The sequence below is a fragment of the Didymella exigua genome, assembly GCF_010094145.1.
Source record: "Didymella exigua CBS 183.55 unplaced genomic scaffold M421scaffold_4, whole genome shotgun sequence".
NCBI lineage: Eukaryota > Fungi > Ascomycota > Dothideomycetes > Pleosporales > Didymellaceae > Didymella > Didymella exigua.
In genome coordinates, this window is record NW_022984778.1 from 634,865 (window position 1) to 657,645 (window position 22,781).

Genomic DNA, 22,781 nt, shown 5'->3' on the forward strand with positions numbered 1-22,781 from the left:
CGCAGACGCGACAGGAGCCCGCTTTGGTGCTAAGTAGACTAGCGCACCTTCCTTATCGATTAGCCCAGAAAAAGTTACCGCATCGAAGCTCGCATTCACTTCTACAGCGCACGAGACGACTCCTCCCCGCACACTTCGCCCAGCATGGCCGTCGACGAAGCCCTCCAGCAGCCGCTCAACTTCACAGGCCACCGTCACATGATCTCGCGCCTGCTCCTCGCAACCCTCACCGGCCGCCCAATCCGCATATCGCAAATTCGCTCCTCGTCCACAAACCCTGGTCTCACGCGCTATGAAACGAACTTCGTCCGCCTCCTCGACGCCGTCACAAACGGTGGCCAAGTCCAGTTCTCCATGACCGGCACCACGCTCGTCTACCGCCCGGGCCTGATCACTGGCAGTGCAGAAGGCCTCGGCGCCCACGGCGGCGTGATCAGACACGAGATCCCGCGCGAGTGCGCTCGGAGAGGCGTGAGCTGGTGGCTGATCCCACTCTGCATACTCTCGCCCTTTTCAAAAGACAAAGTCAACGTCATCCTACACGGCGAGGGGTGCGTGACTTCCTCCACGCCCGCAGGAGACGTCAGCGCAGACACGGTGCGCACTGCGCTGCTCCCTCTGTTCAAGAACTTCGGCATCGAGCGTAACATCGAACTGCGCATCCTCAAGCGCTCGTGCGCCCCGGGCCCCGCCAAGAGCGCCGGCGGCGAAGTCCAGCTCGTCTTCAACCACCAGGTCCGCCTGCCCAAGACCCTGCACCTCCTGAACCCCGGCCGCGTGAAGAAGATCCGCGGCGTGGCGTATGCCGTCGAAGTCCCCAAGAGCAACAACGAGCGCATGATCCACGAGGCGCGCGGCATCCTGAACAAGTTCGTGCCGGACACGTATATCTTCTCCGACGCCTCGCCTGCGCCTCTGATCCCAACGAACCAGAAGGGAGGCAGCGGCAAGGTCAAGGGCGCCGTGGGCTTTGGACTCAGCCTGGTTGCGGAGAGCAGTACGGGTTGCATATATAGCGCGGATGTTTGCAGCCCGCCCGAGGGAGGCGTGCCGGCGGACGAGATTGGAAAGCAGTGCGCGTACCAGCTGCTGGAGAAGATTTCCATGGGCGGCGCTGTAGAGAGCGTTGCTGCACCTACGGTGCTCATGCTCATGGCCATGGGTTCTGAAGACGTTGGTCGCGTGGCGCTGGGGAAGCATGTTCTGGCCAGCGAGGAGATTATTTCGCTAGCGAGAGACTCCAAAGTCTTTGGTGGGAGTGGCTGGGGATTCAGAGAAAACGGTGGCGAGGAGGATAGAGGCGAGATCGTGGTCAGTGTTGTAGGACGCGGAGTAGGGAACGTCGGGCGCAAGGTTGCGTAGAACAGGCTGGACAGGATTAGATTGCATAATACGGCGTTCAGGGAGGGAAAAGCATGTAGACCAACGATACCCATTTCAATGCGAAGTTAAGCCGCGCAACGAGTGTTCCACTCTCTAGTTGCACCTTCAAACGCCATCAATGCACATCCTACATACGTTGATACAGATCACAGACCACCCGGCAAATCAATCTACTCCTTTCTCCGCCCCTCACTCCCACTCCCTTCGCTCCCCTCCTCCCTACCATGCTTCTCATTATATCTCTCCTGATCGCGATATGGCCCCTCATCCCCACCATCACTATCGCTTAACAGATCCTCATCACTTTCGCCCGCAAACGCATCATACAGCTCTCCACCCCGCCTCGCGCGGCCCTTCTTCGCCGCGGCTCCGCTCAACATGCCCGTCTCCTCGCGATCCTCGACGTCGTCCAGGACCTCAAATTCGTACGCGTCACGGCTCGATTGCTGCCGCTTGCGGCGCGCAATGTAGAAGTACGCGCCGAGCCCCGACACGAAGACGATGATCAGGGCCAGCGAGCCATAGATCCAGATCTGCGTGCGCCGGCTGACGCCGAAGGTGGGGAAGATGGAGGGCAGGAGATTTTCGGACTCGGGTTCTGGGGTTGCAGATGCGGACGGGGAGGCTGAAATCGTTGGTGACGCGTCGGCGGCGGCGCCGGCGGCGGCGCCGGTGGGCTTCTGGTTCACCGGGCGATCTGGGTGGTCCGAGGGGTTTGCTGTGACGGTGGGTGTGTGACTGGGAAGCGTGACGGAGGTTGTGTGGGCGGGATGGTCGTCGATTATGTCGTGATCGTCGTCGTCATGCTCGGTGGGGATGGGGAGGAGTGTGGCTTTGGAGGAGTCGATGCATTCGCCCCAGAGACGCAATTTCCAGTCTGTCAGAGTGCCCGTCTTCTTGTTGTTGGCGACGGTGTCTTTGACAATCACTGTCCAGTTTCCAATGCCGGATTCGCCCCAGTGGGCGACAGACATGAATGTCCAGTCTTCGTAGCCGCGAATGTCATCATCGTCGCGGCGGGCGGTGGAGAGGTGAGAGCTCATGCCGGTTGGAGAGATTAGCTCGACGCTGATATCGCCACGGCGCTGGTGTTTGACGTTCATGGTGACTGTGATGTGCTCGACACGCTCGAAGTTGGCCTCCTTCAACATGTCTACTGTCACCTCGAACACGCTGGCCAGACCCTCGTTGCCCTCTGGAATCGACTTCTTGATGTGCATCCAGGGCGAGTAGAACCAGGCCTGCGGCTTGACAAGCTTCCAGTCCTTGGCCTTCTCCACGATGGCCCATGCGTCGAGTTTGCCGTATCCAAACTGGTGGCTGTACATGCGGCCGAGGGTGGTCTCGGTCCAATCGCTGGGCGTGTCAAAAGGCACGGCTGTTAGCACAGTGAGCCACTGGACGTCACGCCATGTGAGGTCAGGGCGTGCTGACAACACTAGAGCGTACACTCCAACACCAAGAGGACCTGCCGCCGATGTACCTCCGTGCTGACCCGTGCACTTGTTTGCGCCGACATCTGTGGTGTGGATCGCATCACCGCCTCCACTGCTGTAGGTAACGACCAGCTGAGCGGAGCAGGCCTCGGAGTAGTAAGGGTGCTGGTTGAGCATGTCAATTGCACCTACAGTAATGCTGTAGATGCTGTTCGTGTAACCATCGAAGTTACAGTTGTCGTCGCTCGCTGCGCCATTGCCGGCTGCAAAGACGTAGACGGAGCCCTTGCCGCCGCGACCTTGCTGGACAGCTGTGACCATGGCCTTCTCGATCAAGATTCCTGGTGCCTGCATAGTTCTGCCATCGTCTGGAGGCCCCCACGAACAGGAGTAGATATCGTTCTTTTGCATCTCGTAGTTGATGGCCAGCGCCTCGTCCATGTCTGTAATCTGCCCCGAGAGGATGCGCACACCAGAGATCTTCGAGTCGTATGCCAGTCCGACACCGCAGACATTGTTCTTCCCAGCTGCAATCTCTCCGGCGCACCGTGTGCCGTGTCTGTCGTCGGACAGCTTCGGTGTGGGCAGATCTTCGTTGTCGTTGAAGTCGTGCGAGCCTTCTGCGAAGAAGTTGTCTTTCAAGTCGCCGCTGTCGTAGTCGAGGCCGTCGTCAACAACGCAAGCTGTGACGCCTTTTCCCGTGATGCCCTGCATCCACACATCCGTGATGTTCATGTCGTTGCCGGGCGTCTTGACGTTGAAGATGTGCCATTGCTCGCTGAAGATGGGGTCCTGGATGCTCAGCGACTTTGCGACCTCGCGCTGTGTGTTGATGGCGTCGTTGACATTCTGTCGTGGGGGGATCACGCTGCGCTTCCAATGCCTCGGCTTGAGCTTCTGCTTCTGTGTGAAGTGGATGCTATCGAGCGGGTGGTACTCCTGCGCCGCCTCCCTCTTCAGCCGGCGCCTCTTCAGTTCCTGCCTGGCATCCTCCACGATGTCGCCGTCATGCTTCGGGGCCTTGAAGACGTGGTGGTCGTCGAGAGAGCCAAAGGGACCCTCGTAGGTCAGGCCGAGATGCGCGGCGAGTTCTGACGGCGACGTGGACGGCGAGACATGGATAGCGTAGTAGTCGTTGGCCGCGTAGTTGCGCTTTGGCAGGTGGTGGCTCCCTGCTGCTGCCAGCGATGCCGCCGACAGCAGACTGAACATGTCGAGAACGCGCATGGCGGAGATGGCTACAAAATATATGCGCACGCGGCTGCGGTCATGCACTGCTGTGGTGCAGTGAGGGTGTCGGTGAGGCGTGGCCTCTGTTGGTGGTCGTGTTTAGTAATAGGTGGCCGAGTGAAAGGGTGTTCGTATACTGTCGGCCTATTGAGGAAGGAGACGGATTATTGCGACGACTGTCAGGGCACTGCGAGGGCTGCGCCAGGGGTCTGCGGCTGAAATAGTCGCAGGTCGGCGGCGTCTAGAAGGAATGCAGAAGATGGCAAGAGAGAAGACTCGCAGACTCGCAGGCTCGCAGGCTCACAACTCGCAGGCTCGCAGGCTCACAACTCGCAGATTCGGTGAAACGCTCGCGGTCGCCGCGGCCCATCCGTCTCCGAGCCAGATCATCACCGCAACGGCCCTGCCTCAGGCTGTCTGCACACAAGTGGGGCCGGGAGCCCGGCGCCAGATGGATACGGGCAGGCGCGTGGGCCTTGCCGCTGCCTCGTCGACGGACATGTATGGAGGGGGTTGGAGTGGCTTGACGATGGCTGGCACCTCAAGGCACGCTGTGTTGGCGGCGCAGTCACCATGACGAGTCCCCTACATCGTGCATTCTCTCTCTCCATCTTCCCTGTACATACTACCTACATAGCCGTCGTTGCCTGCGCTTGCTTCTCGCCCTCGCGTTGCTCTTTTCCTAGGCCCTAAGCATCGAATCCACTGTGCAGCACGGCCTGCGCAGCCTCTCTGCAGCACCACATAGCCCCAGACAGCTCTTATGCAAGTCGTGCCAGTTGAGACACGTCTAAGTGACCTGCGGTGACAGTGTGACGCCGCCTGCACTCCAATCTCGCACCATCATCTGCACCACGACGGGACCCAGGCTGCAGCAAGAGTCGAGGTGCTCCACTCGCTCAGCACCCGGCCAGCTCCATGATCTCGTAGCAGCATGGAGAATAGTAGAGACACTGGCACCTATGCCACTCGAATCTCGAGTCCTCCTACAGCGCAGCAGCATTACGAATCGTTCCCCCAGAAGCGCAATTCCTACCGTCGACCGGCAGACGCACGATTGCAGCCCCAGGACCCCAACATGGCCACGAGCAATACTGCCCGGCCAGTCGCCACCCCTGCGTCGAATGGTGTGTCTCGAGGCTCTTCGCATAGACGGCGGCAGAACCAACATATCCCCCCAACCACCGGCGCACTGGTCGAACCGATGCCCGCTGCGCCAGACGTCCCTCGAGCCCCGCCGACGTCCTTCAAAGACCCGTATGCGCAGAGATTGAGCTCCAAAGTACCCTCCCGCTCTTCACGCGATCCTCCCATCCAGATCAACCCAAGCAGACAGCAACCAACCATTCAGACGCCTGCTGGGAGGTTGTACGAGTTGCGGTCACCTCCGTACGCACCAGCCGAGCCTCTTTCAGGGTCCATCGAACGTCGCGGGTCACAGCGAAATCCCTCCGTCCCTGATCGATCGCCCTTGCAGAAGCTCGAGGGCAAGCTCGACGACATCAGCAAAGAAGAGAGGCGGGCGCGCATACTCGAAGCAGAGCTGGCCGCACAAGAACGGGTGGAAGCTGAGATGCGTGCTCGACGGGCGCGTGACGCAGCTGAAAAGGAGAAGAGGCTGGCAACGCAGCCTGCACCGACCTTCGAACCGGTCCAGGACACCACTGAGCGAGCCTTGAGCAATAAGCGCCACGTTTCACAACCGACCTACGAGATGGTACCTGGCACCGTCCAGCGCACAGGGTCCAATAAGCGCCATGTTTCTGCGCCACTCTCCAGCCATCCAAAGTCGCCTGATATCAGTGATCTCGAATCCGAAGATGGCTATGCCTACGATCTCAGCGAGCCATGGGACCCGTCTGCAGCACAAGCAGTGGCAGTTCCAGCTCCTCACCGTATCCCTTCACAGAAGCAGCCACGCCTGACCTCGATATCGAAGGTACCTAACGCAGACCCCACCATCGCCCGCAATCCTAGCATCAAGGGCAAGGAACCAGCTATGGTTTCAAGAGGTGCTGGGAGCTTCAAGGATCGTGCCGTTGTACCAACTGCTACAGCCGCGCCCGCTGTACAACAGATCCAAAGGAAGCCAGTCGAGCACCCTATTGGAAGTCTAACCCCGCTTTCTGGGCTTGGTTTAGAAGATGCAGGTATCGACGACACTCTGAGCGGAACCGAGGTCACTCGTTTCGACAGCAGGAGGTACTCAAAGAACTCTCCTCTAGTTCAGCAGCCGACTCGACATGGAAGCCAAAGAGATAGCAGAGGCATCATGGCTGCTCGGATGGAGATGCAGCAACAACAGATCAATCAGAAGGGCACTCCCCCAAGTAATGGGCAGTTCCAAGTCCACCCTTACGATTCTCCACTACCGCCGGTGGCGCGCAAGAGCGTTGGCTTTTCTGATGTTGACTCTGAAATACATCCGCAAGACCCCCATCACCTTGCACGCCACAAGGGTCATGAGCGGACCCATGTCAAAACGCCTATGCTAGAAGAGTGGAGACAAGCACCGATAGCTACCCTTGTTGCCGAAGACCTGGATTTGAGTACTCCTGCACGAACGCCGGGTGGTTCGAACAAAGCCTGGTGGGAAGAAAGCCAAGCTGGCAAACGCCGGCGATCAAGCACTCATGTTGAGCCTACCTATGATGGTTACGCGGACGAGCCTACATCTCAGACCAGCTTCAATCCGCCCCTTTACTTGAAGTGTGGACCACTCTTGCGATACACTGGTCTTCGAAGAGATCAAAGTCGAGCCGGTAAAGAACGGGAGATCTGGAGGGGCAGTGTCATGATTGTCACCACCGATTCTGAATCGTCATACCAAAGACCACCCACCTTGCGTCTGTTCAAGCAGGCAATGGATATCCTGCCTCTCCCACCACAAGAGCTCGAAGGCGATGAGTCGAGCCCAGCATATGTTGATCCTGTTGAGGGCCAGTTCAAGGTCTCGAGAACTGGACAGATGATGTACGTGAAAGCCGTGGACGAAATTGCTGAGAACGAAGATCTGTCACGAGTCGAAGATGACACTGGCCTCTTCTCCTTCGCTCGCACCGGCAATGGTGCGAGTGTCAAATCATCACGCATTCACAAGAAGGATGGTGAGAGGCTAGGAAAGGTGCGAGAAATACCTGCTGTCCGCCTGCATGCAGAACGAGGGGTCACGTTCTGGCGCTTCAACCTCGAGGTCGAACTTGGCAGCACACAAGCGCGCGTAGCCTACCGGATCAATAAAGGGCCTGCAATCGGCTTTTGGGTGCCAGCAAAGGGTGAGACCATGAACATCATGTTCCACAGCTGCAACGGCTTCTCTCTAAGTGTAAATTCCAAGGACTTCTGTGGCCCGGACCCAATGTGGCGAGACGTCCTGAACTCACACCAAAGTCGACCATTCCATGTCATGCTCGGTGGTGGCGACCAGATTTACAATGACGCTGCCATGAAGCAGACGACTTTGTTCAGACAATGGACAGAGAATAGAAACCCATTGAACAAGCACCGCACCCCATTCTCTGAGGAAATGCAGAACGAACTGGAGCAGTTCTATCTAGACCGGTACTCAATGTGGTTTTCACAAGGTTTGTTCGGCATGGCCAACTCTCAGATTCCAATGGTCAATATCTGGGATGACCATGACATCATCGACGTAAGCCAGACGCTGCCTATTTCGGCTCTTTTTATGCTAACTCATGCAGGGTTACGGATCTTATCCCCATCACTTTATGCAGACACCAGTCTTTACCGGCATTGGCGCAGTGGCCTTCAAATACTACATGCTCTTCCAGCATCAGTCAGTCCCGGCCGAGACCGAACAGACAGAGCCCTCGTGGGTGCTTGGCAAGAGTCCTGGACCTTATATCAGAGAGCGTTCGCGGAGCGTCTTTATGCATCTGGGGAGAGAGTTGGCCTTCCTTGGGCTAGACTGTCGGACGGAGCGACGACGTGACGAGATCCTGACTGAAGACTCATATGACATCGTTTTCGATCGACTCGAGGACGAGATTATTAAAGGCCAGACCAAGCACTTGATCGTCCTTCTGGGCGTACCTATTGCGTACCCAAGGTTGAATTTCCTTGAAAACATTCTGACCAGCAGAATGATGGACCCTATCAAGGCTCTGGGCCGAGCTGGTCTGCTTGGTGGCTTTGTTAACAAGTTCGACGGTGGAGCCGAGATCCTCGACGATCTCGATGATCATTGGACTGCTAAGCACCACAAGGAGGAACGCAACTGGTTCATCAAGGAGCTGCAGCACGTCGCACAGACCAAGTCTGTTCGCGTCACGATTCTCGGAGGTGATGTGCATCTTGGTGCTGTTGGCCAGTTCTACTCCAACAAGAAGCTGAAGATCCCGAAGGACAAGGATGCGAGATACATGCCGAACGTAGTCTCATCCGCTATTGTCAACACGCCACCGCCAGACATGATGGCTGATATCCTCAACAAGCGCAACAAAGTGCACCACCTTGACGCCAACACTGATGAAGATATGATTCCGATATTCACACACGACGTAGACGGAAAGAAGAGGAACAATAACCACCTTCTCCCTCACCGAAACTGGTGCAGTATTCGTCAGTACAAGCCTGGGTCGTCGCCACCTGGTACACCTGAGCCAGAAGACAGACCGCAGCCCGCTAGGAGACTCTCGGATACTTTCAATCCGCGCCAGATGGTCAGAAGATTTAGCAGTGACCAAGGGCGACGCCCAAGCGTACGAGGACGCGGTCCACCTCTATCGTACTACAACAACCCTCAAAATGCCACTGCCGATGAGCTGCAGTCCAACGTGCACAATCAGCCTCAGTCGTCGTTCTCGCCAGACCGGTCCGAGAGCGAACGGCCCACTCGGTCTCGCCGCAACTCGTTGACTTCACTCTTCCGCCGCCGCGCTTCGGTCGACAGTGTAGACCGCCGCGACTCTACACAAAGTCTGCCGCCAACCCAAGCGCGCAATGATGCCTCCCTCGAGCGTCCTTTTGAGTTCAAACGCAGGCCCAGCGTTCTGACCAAGAAAGGATTGCAACAGAACAAGAAGAGAGACTTCATCAACCTTGAAGGCGGCCTGGATATTTCATTGAATATGGAAGTCTCACAGCATGATCCGGCGGGCATCACAACACCTTACCGCCTTTTGATTCCTGCCCTCAATTACACCACTCCCGAGCCTGGCATGGTTGAGAAGCATCCACGCAAAGGCAGTTTCCTCGGCATCTTCGGTGGAGGCCGGCGCAAGAGGAGACCTATCGGCGATGATGGCTACTCCCAGAGTGGTAGTGAGAGCGGCAGTGGTAGCGATCTAGGAGAGATGTCAGAAGAGGACGAGGAAGAGCGCGCTCGTCAAAGGTACAAAGTCGGACCCAGGATTCTGATCCCTGGCTTTGGATCCCGCAATAAGCGCGCCGCTCCTACGTCCCAAGCTCTTCCTGCTGGCAACCGTCTGAGCTCAGGCTTCCATGCTAACGAGGCTGTCGCAGATCCCGCATACACAGACGGAGCCCGCGACGTCGCGGCAGGCAGCAGGCAAAGCGAAGACGTGGGTCCCGCAATCTACGGCCGGCAAGGCTCAGCATGGGAGTCTGTTAGCGGAAGAAGACACAGCAGCGCTCCTCAGCCTCAGCCTCAGTCTGTACCCCAGACTGCAGTGCTGCCGCCCGTGGGGTCTGGATCCTTGCGGAAAACACCCACACACAACGCGTCACACAAGTCGCAGCTGCCTGACCCTCAGTCGCCTGAAGTGAACAGGCATTCCATGGGTGGCATCCTGAATCAGCACGGCAACGACAACTTCGAGCACGATGCTCATGTCCTCGCTCATATCCCATCGGAATCGAAACACGACACACAGAAACGCAAGTCCTACCCACCACACCCCGCCATCGTAGGCGCTGGTCCAGACTCACCATACAACTACCGTGGTGGCATGCAAGCACGAGACGACACCGCAGGGGCCGACTACTTCAGCAGCGGGCCGCGACCCAGCAGCCAGTCCCGCCCTGTATCCAATGGCCACTATGCACCTCCAGCGCCTCAGCGAGCAGCGCCCCCACCTTTACCTGCTCTACTGCCTGTACCTGCGCCCGAGAGAGCTATCTACGTCGAACGAGGCGGATACGATCGCACGTCCTATCCCGCGTACCCTAGCAGCAACCACAACGCCGGGGTGGGAGCGAGACATCTCGGCAACGGACGGTATGAGGATGACGAATATGATAGCCTCGATGAAGACGAGAGGAGCTATAGCGCAAGCGAGCAGGAGATGAGCCAGGAGAGCTTTGTGCCGCCCAAGCCGAAGAAGAGATGGCAGATCTGGCGGTAGGTGGGAAGTATAATGGTTGGACAGCCATGTTGGGAAAATTTGGATACTGCGATTACGATTGATGATGTTATGACTTATGATGGAGGGCCAAGAGAGGAGAGGTAGTATATATAATAGTGCAGCACTGTATTCATTGTTATTCTCTCGGCCCCTGGCAATCATTCCTACGTTCTTGGTATACACGATGGCTTAGTACGCGAACAGCGCTCGGAAGCTTGTGTATTAGCATTCTCACTGCCAGAGACGACACATCGGAGAGCCACGCTGTAAGCGTCTTGTGCCCCTAGATGTCGTCTAGGTCCATCTAACTGTAGTACAGCAAGGTCCTATTTCCAGTGCTCGCTATAGCGGCGACTACGCTCAGTAAGTAGAGATCGCGGCAGAAGCGCAATGATGTCGTCAGGAAGAACGGCTTCGCGAGGAAGTCGCGAGCTCGCCATTGGTTGCAGCCTCACAGCATCTATCACGGTGACGCCTTTCGGATGGGCGGGTGCTTTCAGTTGAGGTGAGGTCGAGTACGTCCTTCGTAGCAGGCGGCGCTTGCGTCTTATGCGCGGCTAACGAGGAGGCTCCAGCACCATGTCCCAACGCGGAAAGAGTTTCGTTCGATGCCTTCCGGTTCGGCGGAGAGGCAAGAGGACCGAAGGCACGAACCATCCAATACCTAGTGTTTCTACTTCAAGGGCATCATATGTGAAAGACAGGCCCGCCATCTTCCACAACACGCTCAGCCTCAAATCCCATCCCCTCTTACCAGGCGTCCGCCACAACATGATGATAAGAGATGGCCAAGAATCTGGTCCAACACCTCGACCTTGAATTTAACCATGCCAAGATCAAAATCAAGCGCAACACGGACGCCACGCCAATCGGAGCGGGAATCTGGCGATCCCGCTGCGGCCTTGTTGATGCTGCAGCGGAAGCCTGGCCACGATGACCGGTTAAACGGGAATCTTCGCCTCATCACTAAGCGACGCGCTTTAGCGATGTGCGCGACTGACTACTGTGTACTTCACACCACATCCCTCACGTGTCGGCGTGGCTCATGGCTCTTGTGATTGAGGGGTACCGGTGGCCTTGTTGCAAATGCATGGCCTTTGAGGCTATGTAGAGGCACAGCAACGCGGACAACGTCGGCTTGCGCCGAGGGAACGTCTGCTGGACTAAGGTTGCTCCTGACGAGAATAGCGCTTGTACTTACATCGACAGATACAGCCTACAACTTTTCTCTCAGGTATTATCTACTAAGCTCGTCTGGAAAGGATCGACAGAGCCACATGCGTTAATAGTATGCAACAGACAACACCGCGGACATAGGTCAGTCGTAGATAGATTTGCGAGGCGTACTCAACCTCTCTACCGGCATCAGAGAATGTCTGAAATGGCATTTACCTCGCAGAATGCCCTAGGGCTTGTGAAGAATAGACGCGGTACAGGGCCAATGGTAAGCACAATATCATGTTCGGGAAGCACAACAGCACTGACGACCTGATCAGACCCGCCTGTTTTGTTGCACCAGACATGGATAAATTCCCCACCAATAGTCCTGGACCAGTAGTTATGATCTGATTCAGGTCTGGCCCTCTGATCTCGTGGCCTTGCGTGCTCACGCTGTCGGTACAGCTCCCCTGTTTCCCCAGCTTTCAGTATGCGGCCGCAATTTGCGGAACACAGACCGTTGATATGGTCAAAGCCGTACCCAGTTGCGACGGTTGCAACGCTGACAACCAATAAGATATTTGTCCTTGGCCCGGGGTTGTCGGGCCTGGTGCCAGCGGGTGGCTTGGGAGGACAGTCTTGGTATGTCTTGGTTCGAATTCATTGGTGAAATCCGGGCTTGGTCTGACACTCCTCACGACCATCCCTGATAACCTCACATGGCGGGCCGTCCACGACAACGCGCCTGTAAATTTCAGCCATCATTCTCGCGCTACCGTCCCGGATGAATTACTCTGAGCATAAATACTACTTGATGGTCGCGGCTCCTCTTGATCCAAGTCAACACACCCTGGTGGTATCACTGACTCCTACAAATATCAGCACTGTGGAGTAAGACCAAGCCGTCATGCCTTCGTTCGCTATCGGCGCCAAAGCGCCCAACCAAAACGCGGTTGCGGCTCGTGAGGGTGCTCCTCAATTCGAGAAGGTCGAATGGAAAAAGCGACCGAACATGCGCAAGCTGTACTTCTGGTCATGCGTTCTCTGCGTTGCTTCGGCCACAACCGGTTACGATGGGTGAGTCTCAAAAATTGTCAGACAATGGGACATTGTTGATTCTGTGACCAGTATGATGATGAACTCCTCGCAGCAGATGGACCGATGGACGGCGTACTTCGATAAGCCCGACGACAACCGCCTGGGTATCATGAACAATGCGTACAACATTGGTTCTATTGCCAGTTTCTTCATCGTGTAAGAGATTTGGCACCTGCAGTTGCGGTACATTGTCACTGACCACGTTCTATCAGACCTTTTGCCGCTGAATGGTGGGGCCGCAAGATTCCCATCGCCATTGGCTGTGTCATTATGATTGCTGGTGCTATCGTCTCAACCTTCGCCACTAACTGGCAGATTTACATGGCTGGTCGTCTTGTTCTCGGTTTCGGCAATAGCTTCGCGCAGATGTGCTCGCCGATCCTCCTCACTGAAATCTGTCACCCGCAACACCGCGCCAAGTTCACCGCCGTCTATAACTGCCTGTGGAACTTGGGAGCCGTCTTCGTTGCCTGGATCGCTTGGGGCACCTCGCAAGCTGACAACGAATGGTCTTGGAGGTCCATTACCCTTCTTCAGGGTCTGCCTTCTGCTATTCAGTTGTCGCTCATCTGGTGGGTTCCGGAATCACCTCGAGTACGTATGTCCATCCCCTCTTTTATGCACTCCTAACCGTCCCGCAGTGGCTTATTTCCAAGGAGCGCTACGAGGATGCTCTGAGCATGCTGTCTTTCTACCACGCCGAAGGCAACCAAAACGACCCAACCGTACAATTCGAGTACCAGGAGATGAAGGAGACCATCAGAATGGAAGTTGATGCCTCGCAGAATTCCAGCTATATAGATTTCCTCAAGACCCGCGGCAACCGCTGGAGACTGGCTATCCTGATCTCTCTCGGTATCATTTCCCAGTACAGCGGCAATGCCCTGTTCTCCAACTACATCAACCTTGTGTACGAAGGTGCTGGTATCACGAGTCAGAGTCAGAAGATGGGTGTAAGTGTCGAGTACCGTTTGATGGGATCACTGCTGACATGCGTTAGCTCACTGGTGGTGAACGTATTCTACAACTCGGTGTCTCCCTCTACGCTGCCACCCTAATCGACAAGGTCGGACGCCGAAAGCTCTTCTTGATCGCAACCAGCGGTATGGTCCTCAACTTCATCTGCTGGACTATCACATGCGCTATATACGAGAAGTCGGGCGAGAGTAACGAAGGCGCCGGCTACGCACAAATTCCCTTTATCTGGATGTTTGGTATCTTCTACTCGCTTGCCTGGTCCGGTCTACTCGTCGCCTACGCTCTCGAGATTCTGCCTTACCGCCTCCGTGGCAAGGGTCTCATGATCATGAACATCACTGTTCAGGCTATTCTTGCAATTGGTGGTCAGACCAACCCGGTTGCATGGAAGCGTCTGCCCAGCCACTGGAACTTGGCGCTCTTCTACACTGTAAGTACCTTTCTTCGCGCATATTTGATCTTAAGATCAACGCTAATTGTCCTGATAGTGCTGGATCTGCGTCGAGCTTGTCTGGGTGTATTTCGTGTACCCTGAGACCCGCGGTCCAACTCTTGAGGAGATTGGCAAAATCTTCGATGGTGACTCGGCGGTTGCGCACATCAACATGAAGGAGGTGGAGAGGGAGATTGAGGAGCGTGACGTTCTTGACGAGAAAACTCCTCAGGTTGCTGAGAAGCGCGTCTGAGCGTCATAATCTGCTCTGTCAGAGGTCTTTGGGGAGACTGTGGTAATGGATGTGAGGGCCCAAACTATAAACAGTCGTTACGGTAGTTGGAACGCACTGATACATCTTGGTCGTCGTATCGATCATGAGCGTGATGCTTGCGCAAGATCCGAGTGTGTGTTCACTGGGCGGCTGAGAAGGCCAACGGATGCACCAGGTATCCTGACTATCCACTATCCATGGCCGGCGGTAGGTCCAGCTTTGCAGCAGCGTCTCAAATACCGTTGAACGCAGTGCTCGTGCTATGTCCTTCTGTACTTCAACTATGGTGTTTGACCTGTCCTCGAGGTTAACGCCCCCGCCATCTAGGCTCAACCTTGGAAGCTCTAGTGGACGTACTCAGCTAAATTGCGTGTTTTCACAAGCTCTACGCAGTACTTGAGAAATTATTTTGTATCACTGAGTCGGACTGGGCGAGCCCATTTCTGGGGTGAGGTAGGGGCGTTGATGCTGCTAAGGAGCCGGGATCGGCGAGGCAGGCGGGGCTACAAGATGGCAAGCACGTTGCATGAGATAAAAAGAGAATTCCCTGGACGCGAAACGGAACCAAGCGGCGCGTGTTCGTTCGTTATTCTTCACCTTTCCATTACCTACAAACTCGAGCCACGCTGGGGTTTCCGTGGGAAGTCTTGATGCTCGCTGTCGCCTCTTGACCTCCACATCACCTTGACACGCCAAACCTGTCGGTACCGAGCGCCTAAACGGATCCGCTCGGCTGAGGGGCGATGAATACGGCCCACTCTACGAACCGAAGGAACTGTTACTTGTTGAGGCATTAGACGGATCCAAGCACGGTGATTGCTGCAGGGACGATGGACGTAAGTTGCGCATTTTAGGAAGGGCCCTCGATCTGCAATAGGGAGCCTGAAACGGAGACATTTTTGCGACGTTCGATTAGGGAGTGCGGCATCTATTATGCAGTCGGGCTCCAAACTATATATATACAATTAGATTCGTCATTGACAGCCATCGAAAGCTACGTCTCTCATTCAAAGGACAGGAAGACTTGGATGACCTGGAGCAGCTGGGCTTCCGTTCATTTTCCCAAGACCGTAGTTGATCGCCGCGGCGATGACCTGGTTGTTCTTCTCCAGGAACATGAAGTGGGCATTGCCCTTGATACCAATGTTGGCAAGCTTGATCCACTGGTAGTTGGTGAGGTTCATCTGCTTGAAGTACTCGACGAAGCAGTGGTCGTACGTGATATGCGGGCTGGCCTCGCCCGTGATCATGATGTAAGGCACTTTGCTGAGCTGGGTGAGCTTGTGGATGGTGCCACTCTGGAGAATGCAGGAGCGCTTGGCCGGGTCGTCCGTTCCAACCTCAGCGGTGGTAATGGCCGAGCAGTTCGTTACAGGCGGATCGAATTGCAGCGGTGTGTATGTGAGACCACAAGGCCGAGCAGCGGTACGACCGACTCCAGCAACGGTGGTGTTTCCGATCAGAGAAGTGAATGGGAGGTTGCCAGGCTCAATGTTGATGTTGGCACGCAGCAGATCAGGGCATGCGTCTGACCAGATGGCTGTGTAAGTGCAACCGGCAGAATGGCAGACTGTGTATGACTGGCCAATCATACTGAGAAGCTGGCATCCAGATGTGCGCATAGTGCTCTCCACGTTCACGTTAGATGAAGAGATGGGAACGTTGGCGGCAGTGAAGGCGTCAAAAACGAGATCTCCACGAGATCCGTTGCCAGGCCATTGTGTATGTGCGTTTGCCTGTGGGTACTGGTCGAAGTCTTCCGGAGCTGTGAAGCCCTGCTCATTGATAATGTCGGTGGATCCAATGCGCAGAGGGTACTTGGCAAGAAGCTGCTGGCCACTTCGGCCGTTGGCAGCAATATCGACAATGTAGACCTGGTAGCCTTGGTCAAGGTAGTAGGAAGCCCACCCTTTGCGATTGTCTGGCGTATTCAGCCATTCTGCGCCTGTGTTGATACCCGCGGAGACGAAAACCATGGGGTAAGGCTTGTTGACTTTCTTGGCGGGCGTCAGCTTCTCGACATAGAGTTGGTCGCTCCACATCTGCTGGCCTGGGATGCCGGAATCGACATAGCCACCACCGATGTAGAAGAAGTCTCGTTGATACGCAGACTCTTGGCTGCTACATTTTGGGCTAATGCCTTTGACACCAGTGCAGTCGCCTGTTGGTGGGTTAGATTGTGGTGGACCAGACTTCAACGCGCGCGGGGGGGAGGGGGGTCACCCTTACTAGCAGTGAGCCTTGCGACGTTGATGTTATCTTGTGCTGAAGTCAGGAAGGGCAATGCTCCTAACAGCAGGCTCGAAACAATGGTAGGCGAGTACATAGTAGAGCGAAGACGAGGATGACTAAAACGAATGGACAACCAGTAGCAACAACGAAGTGAAGTGGTCTACTGATAGAATGGCTGTTAAAAGAATGGGAGGAAAAGCTTGGGGCTTGATACTTGTCCCTTCTGGCATCATCTGCACATCTTCCTATACATGGTTCTGGAAGGGATTTACGCGGCTGGGTCGGCAGCCTGTATCCGCTTCCATCTTGGAAGACGCGTTCCCATTCCAACGTGCTGCGCCGTTGGCTCCAGTCATTCAGGTGAGAGGTGGGATTGGTCCAAAATTAGTTCTGTGATTCCTTGGAAACCCTTCGCTCGCTTTCGTAGGCTCCTGAGAGGAGCGGACATTGGAAAGCGTACAACATGACTCGGACTGCGGGTTGATGCTGGGCACAACCACCGCCACGGAGCAGGGCAGGGGCCAACTCGTAGCTCTGGAATATGTATTGCGAAGAGTTTAAGAAGCGAGCAGATAAGATGGAACGCGGAACTCTGCGATTGATGCAGTCAATTGAGAGCTGCGGCCCCGGGTGATGAGGTTTCCCCTGAACTTTCGCTCACACGCTTACGGGCCTTGCAAGACTGCGACTGCCTACCGTAGGAATTGGCAATAACCGGATGGACAAGGGCGCTGTCTCCCCAATCGGTAGGTAGTCTTCTGGAGGCGAGAGTCGACGCGAGTAGAAAAGTGGGTCAGACAGGTCTCTCTACGAATCATATCGTAGTGCGTATCTCAATAGCCCATCCTTGTCCATCCGGTTATTGTCAATTTCTACATTACCGAGATTGTTCGTCCCAGGTGTAGCACACGGACTCCGCATGTTGGGCCACGATCTTGCATGCCTGGCCCAGCGAAGACATCCGCCCGGCGCGCCTCCGGTGTATTAGGAAGGCGCCTGTGGTGAACAGGGGCTTGGCATGATACACTAAAATTACAAAGCATTGCGTTTCTACTGCAACGTTAGTGGGAATCAGGGTCCATAGATTGCGGCTTTAGAATATCTAAAATTTGTCCTTGCGCAGAGGTGTAAGGCCAGTAGTGTCAAAGAAGGGGGCATTTGACGAACGCTGCGGGTGAGGCCTTTCCTCACATGTGTAGGGCAAAGGGAACTAGTTACCATAAGCGGCCTGGTGGAGCCGCTCCTTGCTGCCTTCCCAAACATCCGGTCTCTAGTGCATCTCGATATCCCCTCAGAGTCAACGGCCCACACTCGTCTGCCGTGTCTGCGGGCCCGATTGGTCCCGTAGAGAAAAGATTCTGCAACATGGCACGGCACGGCGAATGCTGCAACATGGGCACGGACAGGTACCTGCGTGCCAGCAGTACCCAAGCTGCAGAACTCCGGTGGAGCCACCTTCCGCGCGTCTGGGATACCTCGAAGGTCATGACAACGGTCTCCTGTTGACAGAGTAGGAAGCGATCGTCTCTTCGACTCTGAATCCCACACGGAGTGTTGAGATATCGCGCCATTCACGCTCGCTGCTCGTATGCAATACAGGCCTGCCCATCCCATACGGATGGGATGTGCCTGCATACTTCAAACAGGGCAATGGAATGAGCGAGTCCTTAAGAACACTCGAGTTCAGAACCTCTGGCTGGAATTTTGTTCTGTCGATCTATCTCGGAATTGCCCTACACCCATGTGTTATCTCTCCGTAAGGTGTCGTAAGGACGAGCCAGCATAATCATAGCACGATGGTGTCTGCTTATTTCAACACACCGCCGGCCAACGAACTCGACGAACGGATCGTTGCAGGAATATTGCTCCTTGCCGGCCTGGCCCCTAATATTAAAGATCCCAAAGATGGAGTCACAATTCCACCTCTCCGTCCGACGGAGAATTACCACTTCGAGACAAAAGGCCCAGGTATCATAGCCGCGCTCTCAGTGTGTATGGTTATTCTCACGGTTGTCACCTTCCTAAGGCTGGGCATTCGATTATTCGTCCATGGGGTCCGTTTCGGTGCCGATGACTGGCTCATCATTCCAGCGTATCTCCTCTCCATGGCGTACCCAGCGCTTCAGATCGCTATGGTCCAGTACGGCGGGGCCGGAAAGCACTTCTACGACATCACTTATCAAGAGTATCGCCATTACAAATATGTGAGCGAGGACGACCCTGATGATCCGCCGTCACGCAGAACTAACGTTGAAGTGTAGCTCGCACCGTCAGCCGCGACTGTGTTCTACGTCTATGTGGGACTTCTCAAGATGAGCATTGCATTATTCAACATTCGACTCACAACCCTTACAACAAGGTTTTGGAAGAATGTTAACTGGGCATTTTTCGTCATATGTGCAGCCTACACCTTCGCAGCGCTGTTTCTGAACGTCTTTAAGTGCAACCCTCAGTACGCGAGTTTCGACTTGCTTCGAATCGCCGAGTCGGGCAAGGTACCGAAATGTCTGTCCGTCAATTCCATGAACAGCATCCTTCGCCTGAACCTCGCTCTGGACTTCACCGCTCTCGCCATCCCGGTGATTGTACTATGGAAGGTTCAGCTGAGCTGGAAGAAGAAGGCTCGCATCTTCGGCCTGCTGTCCATCGGTCTGATTGCTTGCATCGCCTCAGTAATGACCCTTGTCTCGCAGTATACGTTGGAGAAGGATCCGCTGTGGAATTACACGACTCTACTTGCCATGATCATGCTCGAGCTAGTAGTCAGCCTCATCGCGGCTTGTGCTCCTACTCTTTCCTATCTCCTCCCGCGCTCCATGTACTCGAAGCATTATGCATCCAACAGCGCTAGCAAAACGATAGGGCAGAAGTCAGCCACTGGCTTCGGCTCGCGACTGTCGAAAAATGACCACGCCTTGCGGGTACGTCCTGTAAATGGGGAAGATGGAGACAGCGAAGAGGAGGAACGTCGCATCATCGTGAAGGAGGACATTGAGATGGAATGGCAGGGTAACAGACGCAGCGGTGTTCACGTTTCGCAAGTAAGCGATCGTTCAGGCGATGATGGTAGTCTAACAAGCTGGTGTGATGATCATAAGACCGGCGCTGTGATCTATGACGGCCGTCAGCACGGAGAGAGCACGAGAGCTTGGGTGAGTACGGACTTGTCAGGAAGGAATGGCCCTGGTCGTGGGACCCGCCCGGGACACGCGATATGAAATATGTACACTGATTGAGGTCTTGCTATTCTATTATCTTGTTATCGCTAAAACCAAGTAGTGGTTGAATGAACGGTACTGTCCATATTCCAGCTTGCTGTTCAGAACTACGTTGGATCTTAGCATGCCAACACACAGTGCTCTGAGATGCTGTTGTAATAGCCCAACAAACTGCGCAGGTCCTACTGTTCTTTTTCTCACTTTTGTATAACCTCTTCAGCCACGGCAGCACAAAGCTCAACCTTCACTCCCGCACCACTGAGCACGTGTAACCACAGCCTCTGCGTATCACTCAAGCGATCGTTCTCGCTCTTGACCTCAACAAACTTGACCTTGCCCTTCTCTCCCTCCCCACTCGCAAGCTTCCAAAGAAACAAATCTGGTACGCCACCACCGCGCTGTCCATACTCCTGCGCCATGACCTTGCAAACCGTCGCCAACGCCTCGCCATCGAAACATCGCACTATCTCATACAAGTCATTGACGTCATACCTCCAGTCCAGACCCACGACACACGTCCTCTTCTCGTGGTGCTCAGCGTATACTCTTCTGATAATGCTTTCCGCGCCGCCATTCGAGATCGCGTTCAGCCTGGCATTGATCTCCGAGATACGACTCGGGTAGAACGCGTCAGTATGTAGATCCAGCGGGCACGTCTGATACTGCGTCTGAAACACATTCGGGACATACGTAAACAGTACATCGTAGAAGAGATACGCGAACAGCGTGCGTAGGATGCCACCTTCGCTATGAAAACCTTTCCATTCCTGGTTGCGGTAGTGCGATAGACACATGGCTTCAACGCTACATTCGCCGCCTTCGCGGGAGTCGAGCCAGATCGTTTTACCGCTACGACGGTGCGGGCCGGGGGAGCTGTTGCGACGATTTAGGGGCAGTGGGCGTAGGATTTGGGTTCCGTTGACGGTGACTTCGATCGGCTTAGTGAGACGTACGTGCGTGAAATCATGCTGGAGGCGCTTGGCGATATTGAGGAATTTCTCGAGTTTGGTGACGCGCTTTTGGAGGTCGTAGTGGTGGATGATGTGGACGAGATTGTCTTGTAGACCGACTTCGCAGGTTCGTAGGGCGATGCGTTTCCAGTGCTTCTTCTGCTGTTCTTCGCTCCAATTTTGGGTGGCTGAGAGGGTGGCCATGTAATGTTCTTCGATAAGTGCTTTGCGTTGGTACCAAGCTCCTCGGCGAGAGTGATGGAAGAGGCGCTGCCCAAGTAGCGCAGAGGTAACATCGTACTCGAGTTGATATTCTTTGCGACGGGCGAGAACATACATTGCCTTGTGTATGATGCGGGTATAGACCCAGGCTGGAGATAGACGACGAAGGTAGGACCCCTCGCCGCTGTGGTAGACACTATCCTCCTTGCGCTGCTCTTCTTCTACAAGAATTTGCCATCGAGAGTAAACCTCTTCAAACACATCCACGATCTCCTGGTAGTCTCTTTTAGTTGGTCTTCCATTGAACTCCAGGATGTTGTCTATTCGAAACTGTGTTCGTATCGATGCTTCGTACTCCAGAAGCAGGGATCGGGAAGCGAAGATGTTTGCGGACCGGGAAACAATATACTCTGGAAAGTTGCGACGCGCTATCTTCGCAAGTATGATCGTAATCAACGATTTCTCGGTCCATTCTGTCGATCGATAGAAGACAAGATGAACACGCTCAAACAGCTTCCTTGTTGGCGCTGATAGTCGTATACACGAACCTGTCTCGCTCATGATCTTTCGAGTGAAGTGCGCATCTCGATTGGCACTGTCTGATAGGTCAGACCAGTTGCCTTCTTCAGGTTCCTGGGGCGCTGGAGTTGCTGTACCTGAAACAGATGACTGTATCGATGTTCTAGATTGCCTTGAACTGTCTGTGTCCGATCGCCTCAGTCCGACATGTCCGAGACCAGCTTGTTTTTTGCTTGTCCTTTGCAGTGCTGTCAATAGCTCTCTTTTGTTCTTGCCGTGGACTTTTGCATCTTTCGCAAGAGCCTTCAGCTCGTCCAAGCGCAGCAGAGAGGATGCTTCGTCCAGTGTTGTGATCTCGTCCTCTGATCGATCGGCGAATGCAAAGGTTTTTGCAAGTGCGGCGTCAACAGGTGCTTCCTGCTCGCCAGGGTATATCTCGACCTCCGCAGACGATGTTGGTAGATCGAACGTGCGCTGTAGAGCCTCGACCGCTGTGTCCATATCTGAGAGGTCGCTGTGGTAGCCGAGATTTCTTATTCGATGCCACGCAGATGTCTTGCGCAGGAAGAGTCGCACGTAAAGGTACTGTGCTTCGTAATTCAGGTTCCTCCATACCCTGAACACTTCCGTCTCTGCCTCGTCAAAGAGGTGGCTTTCTTCTTCCAACACTGTGTCGAGCGCCAAGTTGAACGCATCGACGTAAAGAGAACTCTTCCCTCGGATCCATGCCCGATCTTTCAATCGCTCTTCAGCCCCCTCTGGCTTCTCTTCTTGGGACGCTTTGAACGCCTCATATGTCTCGATTGCTTCTTGACCGGTCTCAATGGGCGGCAGGGCGCTCTCTAGATCTGTCTTTGTGTCCGAGGGCTCCTGATTTATCACCGCGCCTTCATCTTCGCCGTCCGAGTTGGCGATTTCATCTTCGAAGTTGCGTTTCTTGCGCGGTGTCGTCGGCGGCTTGGTTACGTCATCGATTCGCCGTCTCTTGGGGGACCGATCGTTTTCGCCGTGGAAATTTGTGGACGTTGGGTGTTTGATGAACCGCGTGATCATTGAATTATGCTTTGAAGGGCTACGCAGGTTCAGTACCATCGTCGTTGGAGAAGCATGGTTGCCTGGCTTGCGAATGTCGCCGCTCCATTAGGAAGACGCGACTTCCGCATCGCGTTGCCACGTGAGCACCATACTAAATTGATGCGGAAATTCTTTTTCACTGCAAGCTCCACATGTTCGTCCGCTCGGTCAGCGATCTCTCCCGGATCATTACTGATAGTAGTGCGCGCATTGGCAATGCATATATGAGGGTTGAGAGAGGGGTGCACCA

At 54.9% G+C, this 22,781-nt stretch overlaps 7 protein-coding genes across 7 annotated transcripts; 4 read left to right on the forward strand and 3 right to left on the reverse strand.

Moving 5' to 3' along the window:
- Positions 1 to 144: 144 nt before the first annotated feature.
- On the forward strand, positions 145 to 1,362 carry M421DRAFT_54790 (18S rRNA biogenesis protein; the record flags this gene model as incomplete). Its single annotated transcript, XM_033595259.1, has 1 exon — positions 145 to 1,362. The coding sequence occupies one exon, from the start codon at positions 145 to 147 to the stop codon at positions 1,360 to 1,362; it is 1,218 nt and encodes a 405-aa protein (XP_033452494.1).
- Positions 1,057 to 4,496, reverse strand: M421DRAFT_416966 (uncharacterized protein). The gene has a single exon (XM_033591273.1). It carries the CDS (start codon positions 4,044 to 4,046, stop codon positions 1,554 to 1,556), a length of 2,493 nt encoding a protein of 830 aa, XP_033452495.1. The 5' UTR covers positions 4,047 to 4,496; the 3' UTR covers positions 1,057 to 1,553.
- A 77-nt stretch (positions 4,497 to 4,573) lies between these two features.
- Positions 4,574 to 10,526, forward strand: M421DRAFT_416967 (uncharacterized protein). Its single transcript, XM_033591274.1, has 2 exons — positions 4,574 to 7,701; positions 7,751 to 10,526. The coding sequence occupies exons 1-2, from the start codon at positions 4,984 to 4,986 to the stop codon at positions 10,373 to 10,375; spliced, it is 5,343 nt and encodes a 1,780-aa protein (XP_033452496.1). The 5' UTR covers positions 4,574 to 4,983; the 3' UTR covers positions 10,376 to 10,526.
- A 1,441-nt stretch (positions 10,527 to 11,967) lies between these two features.
- Positions 11,968 to 14,392, forward strand: M421DRAFT_416969 (general substrate transporter). Its single transcript, XM_033591275.1, has 7 exons — positions 11,968 to 11,992; positions 12,111 to 12,610; positions 12,662 to 12,787; positions 12,844 to 13,225; positions 13,273 to 13,584; positions 13,632 to 14,039; positions 14,098 to 14,392. The coding sequence occupies exons 2-7, from the start codon at positions 12,441 to 12,443 to the stop codon at positions 14,293 to 14,295; spliced, it is 1,596 nt and encodes a 531-aa protein (XP_033452497.1). The 5' UTR covers positions 11,968 to 11,992; positions 12,111 to 12,440; the 3' UTR covers positions 14,296 to 14,392.
- A 931-nt stretch (positions 14,393 to 15,323) lies between these two features.
- On the reverse strand, positions 15,324 to 16,642 carry M421DRAFT_98414 (alpha/beta-hydrolase; the record flags this gene model as incomplete). The annotated part of the gene is made up of 2 exons (XM_033598609.1): positions 15,324 to 16,508; positions 16,562 to 16,642. The coding sequence occupies 2 exons, from the start codon at positions 16,640 to 16,642 to the stop codon at positions 15,324 to 15,326; spliced, it is 1,266 nt and encodes a 421-aa protein (XP_033452498.1).
- A 1,590-nt stretch (positions 16,643 to 18,232) lies between these two features.
- Positions 18,233 to 20,033, forward strand: M421DRAFT_287600 (uncharacterized protein). Its single transcript, XM_033588995.1, has 2 exons — positions 18,233 to 18,752; positions 18,810 to 20,033. Exons 1-2 carry the CDS (start codon positions 18,345 to 18,347, stop codon positions 19,764 to 19,766), a joined length of 1,365 nt encoding a protein of 454 aa, XP_033452499.1. The 5' UTR covers positions 18,233 to 18,344; the 3' UTR covers positions 19,767 to 20,033.
- Positions 19,618 to 22,565, reverse strand: M421DRAFT_416972 (uncharacterized protein). Its single transcript, XM_033591276.1, has one exon. The coding sequence runs from the start codon at positions 22,547 to 22,549 to the stop codon at positions 19,964 to 19,966; it is 2,586 nt and encodes an 861-aa protein (XP_033452500.1). The 5' UTR covers positions 22,550 to 22,565; the 3' UTR covers positions 19,618 to 19,963.
- Positions 22,566 to 22,781: the final 216 nt, after the last annotated feature.

Excerpts from the sequence above, each read along its gene's own strand:
- M421DRAFT_416966 (XM_033591273.1), bottom strand. The coding sequence starts at position 4,046 with ATGCGCGTTCTCGACATGTTCAGTCTGCTGTCGGCGGCATCGCTGGCA.
- M421DRAFT_416967 (XM_033591274.1), top strand. The coding sequence starts at position 4,984 with ATGGAGAATAGTAGAGACACTGGCACCTATGCCACTCGAATCTCGAGT. Across the intron at positions 7,702-7,750 it reads ATGACCATGACATCATCGAC|GGTTACGGATCTTATCCCCA; the intron begins GTAAGCCAGACG and ends TAACTCATGCAG.
- M421DRAFT_416969 (XM_033591275.1), top strand. The coding sequence starts at position 12,441 with ATGCCTTCGTTCGCTATCGGCGCCAAAGCGCCCAACCAAAACGCGGTT. Across the intron at positions 13,226-13,272 it reads GGGTTCCGGAATCACCTCGA|TGGCTTATTTCCAAGGAGCG; the intron begins GTACGTATGTCC and ends ACCGTCCCGCAG. Across the intron at positions 14,040-14,097 it reads ACTTGGCGCTCTTCTACACT|TGCTGGATCTGCGTCGAGCT; the intron begins GTAAGTACCTTT and ends TTGTCCTGATAG.
- M421DRAFT_287600 (XM_033588995.1), top strand. The coding sequence starts at position 18,345 with ATGGTGTCTGCTTATTTCAACACACCGCCGGCCAACGAACTCGACGAA. Across the intron at positions 18,753-18,809 it reads AGTATCGCCATTACAAATAT|CTCGCACCGTCAGCCGCGAC; the intron begins GTGAGCGAGGAC and ends GTTGAAGTGTAG.
- M421DRAFT_416972 (XM_033591276.1), bottom strand. The coding sequence starts at position 22,549 with ATGGTACTGAACCTGCGTAGCCCTTCAAAGCATAATTCAATGATCACG.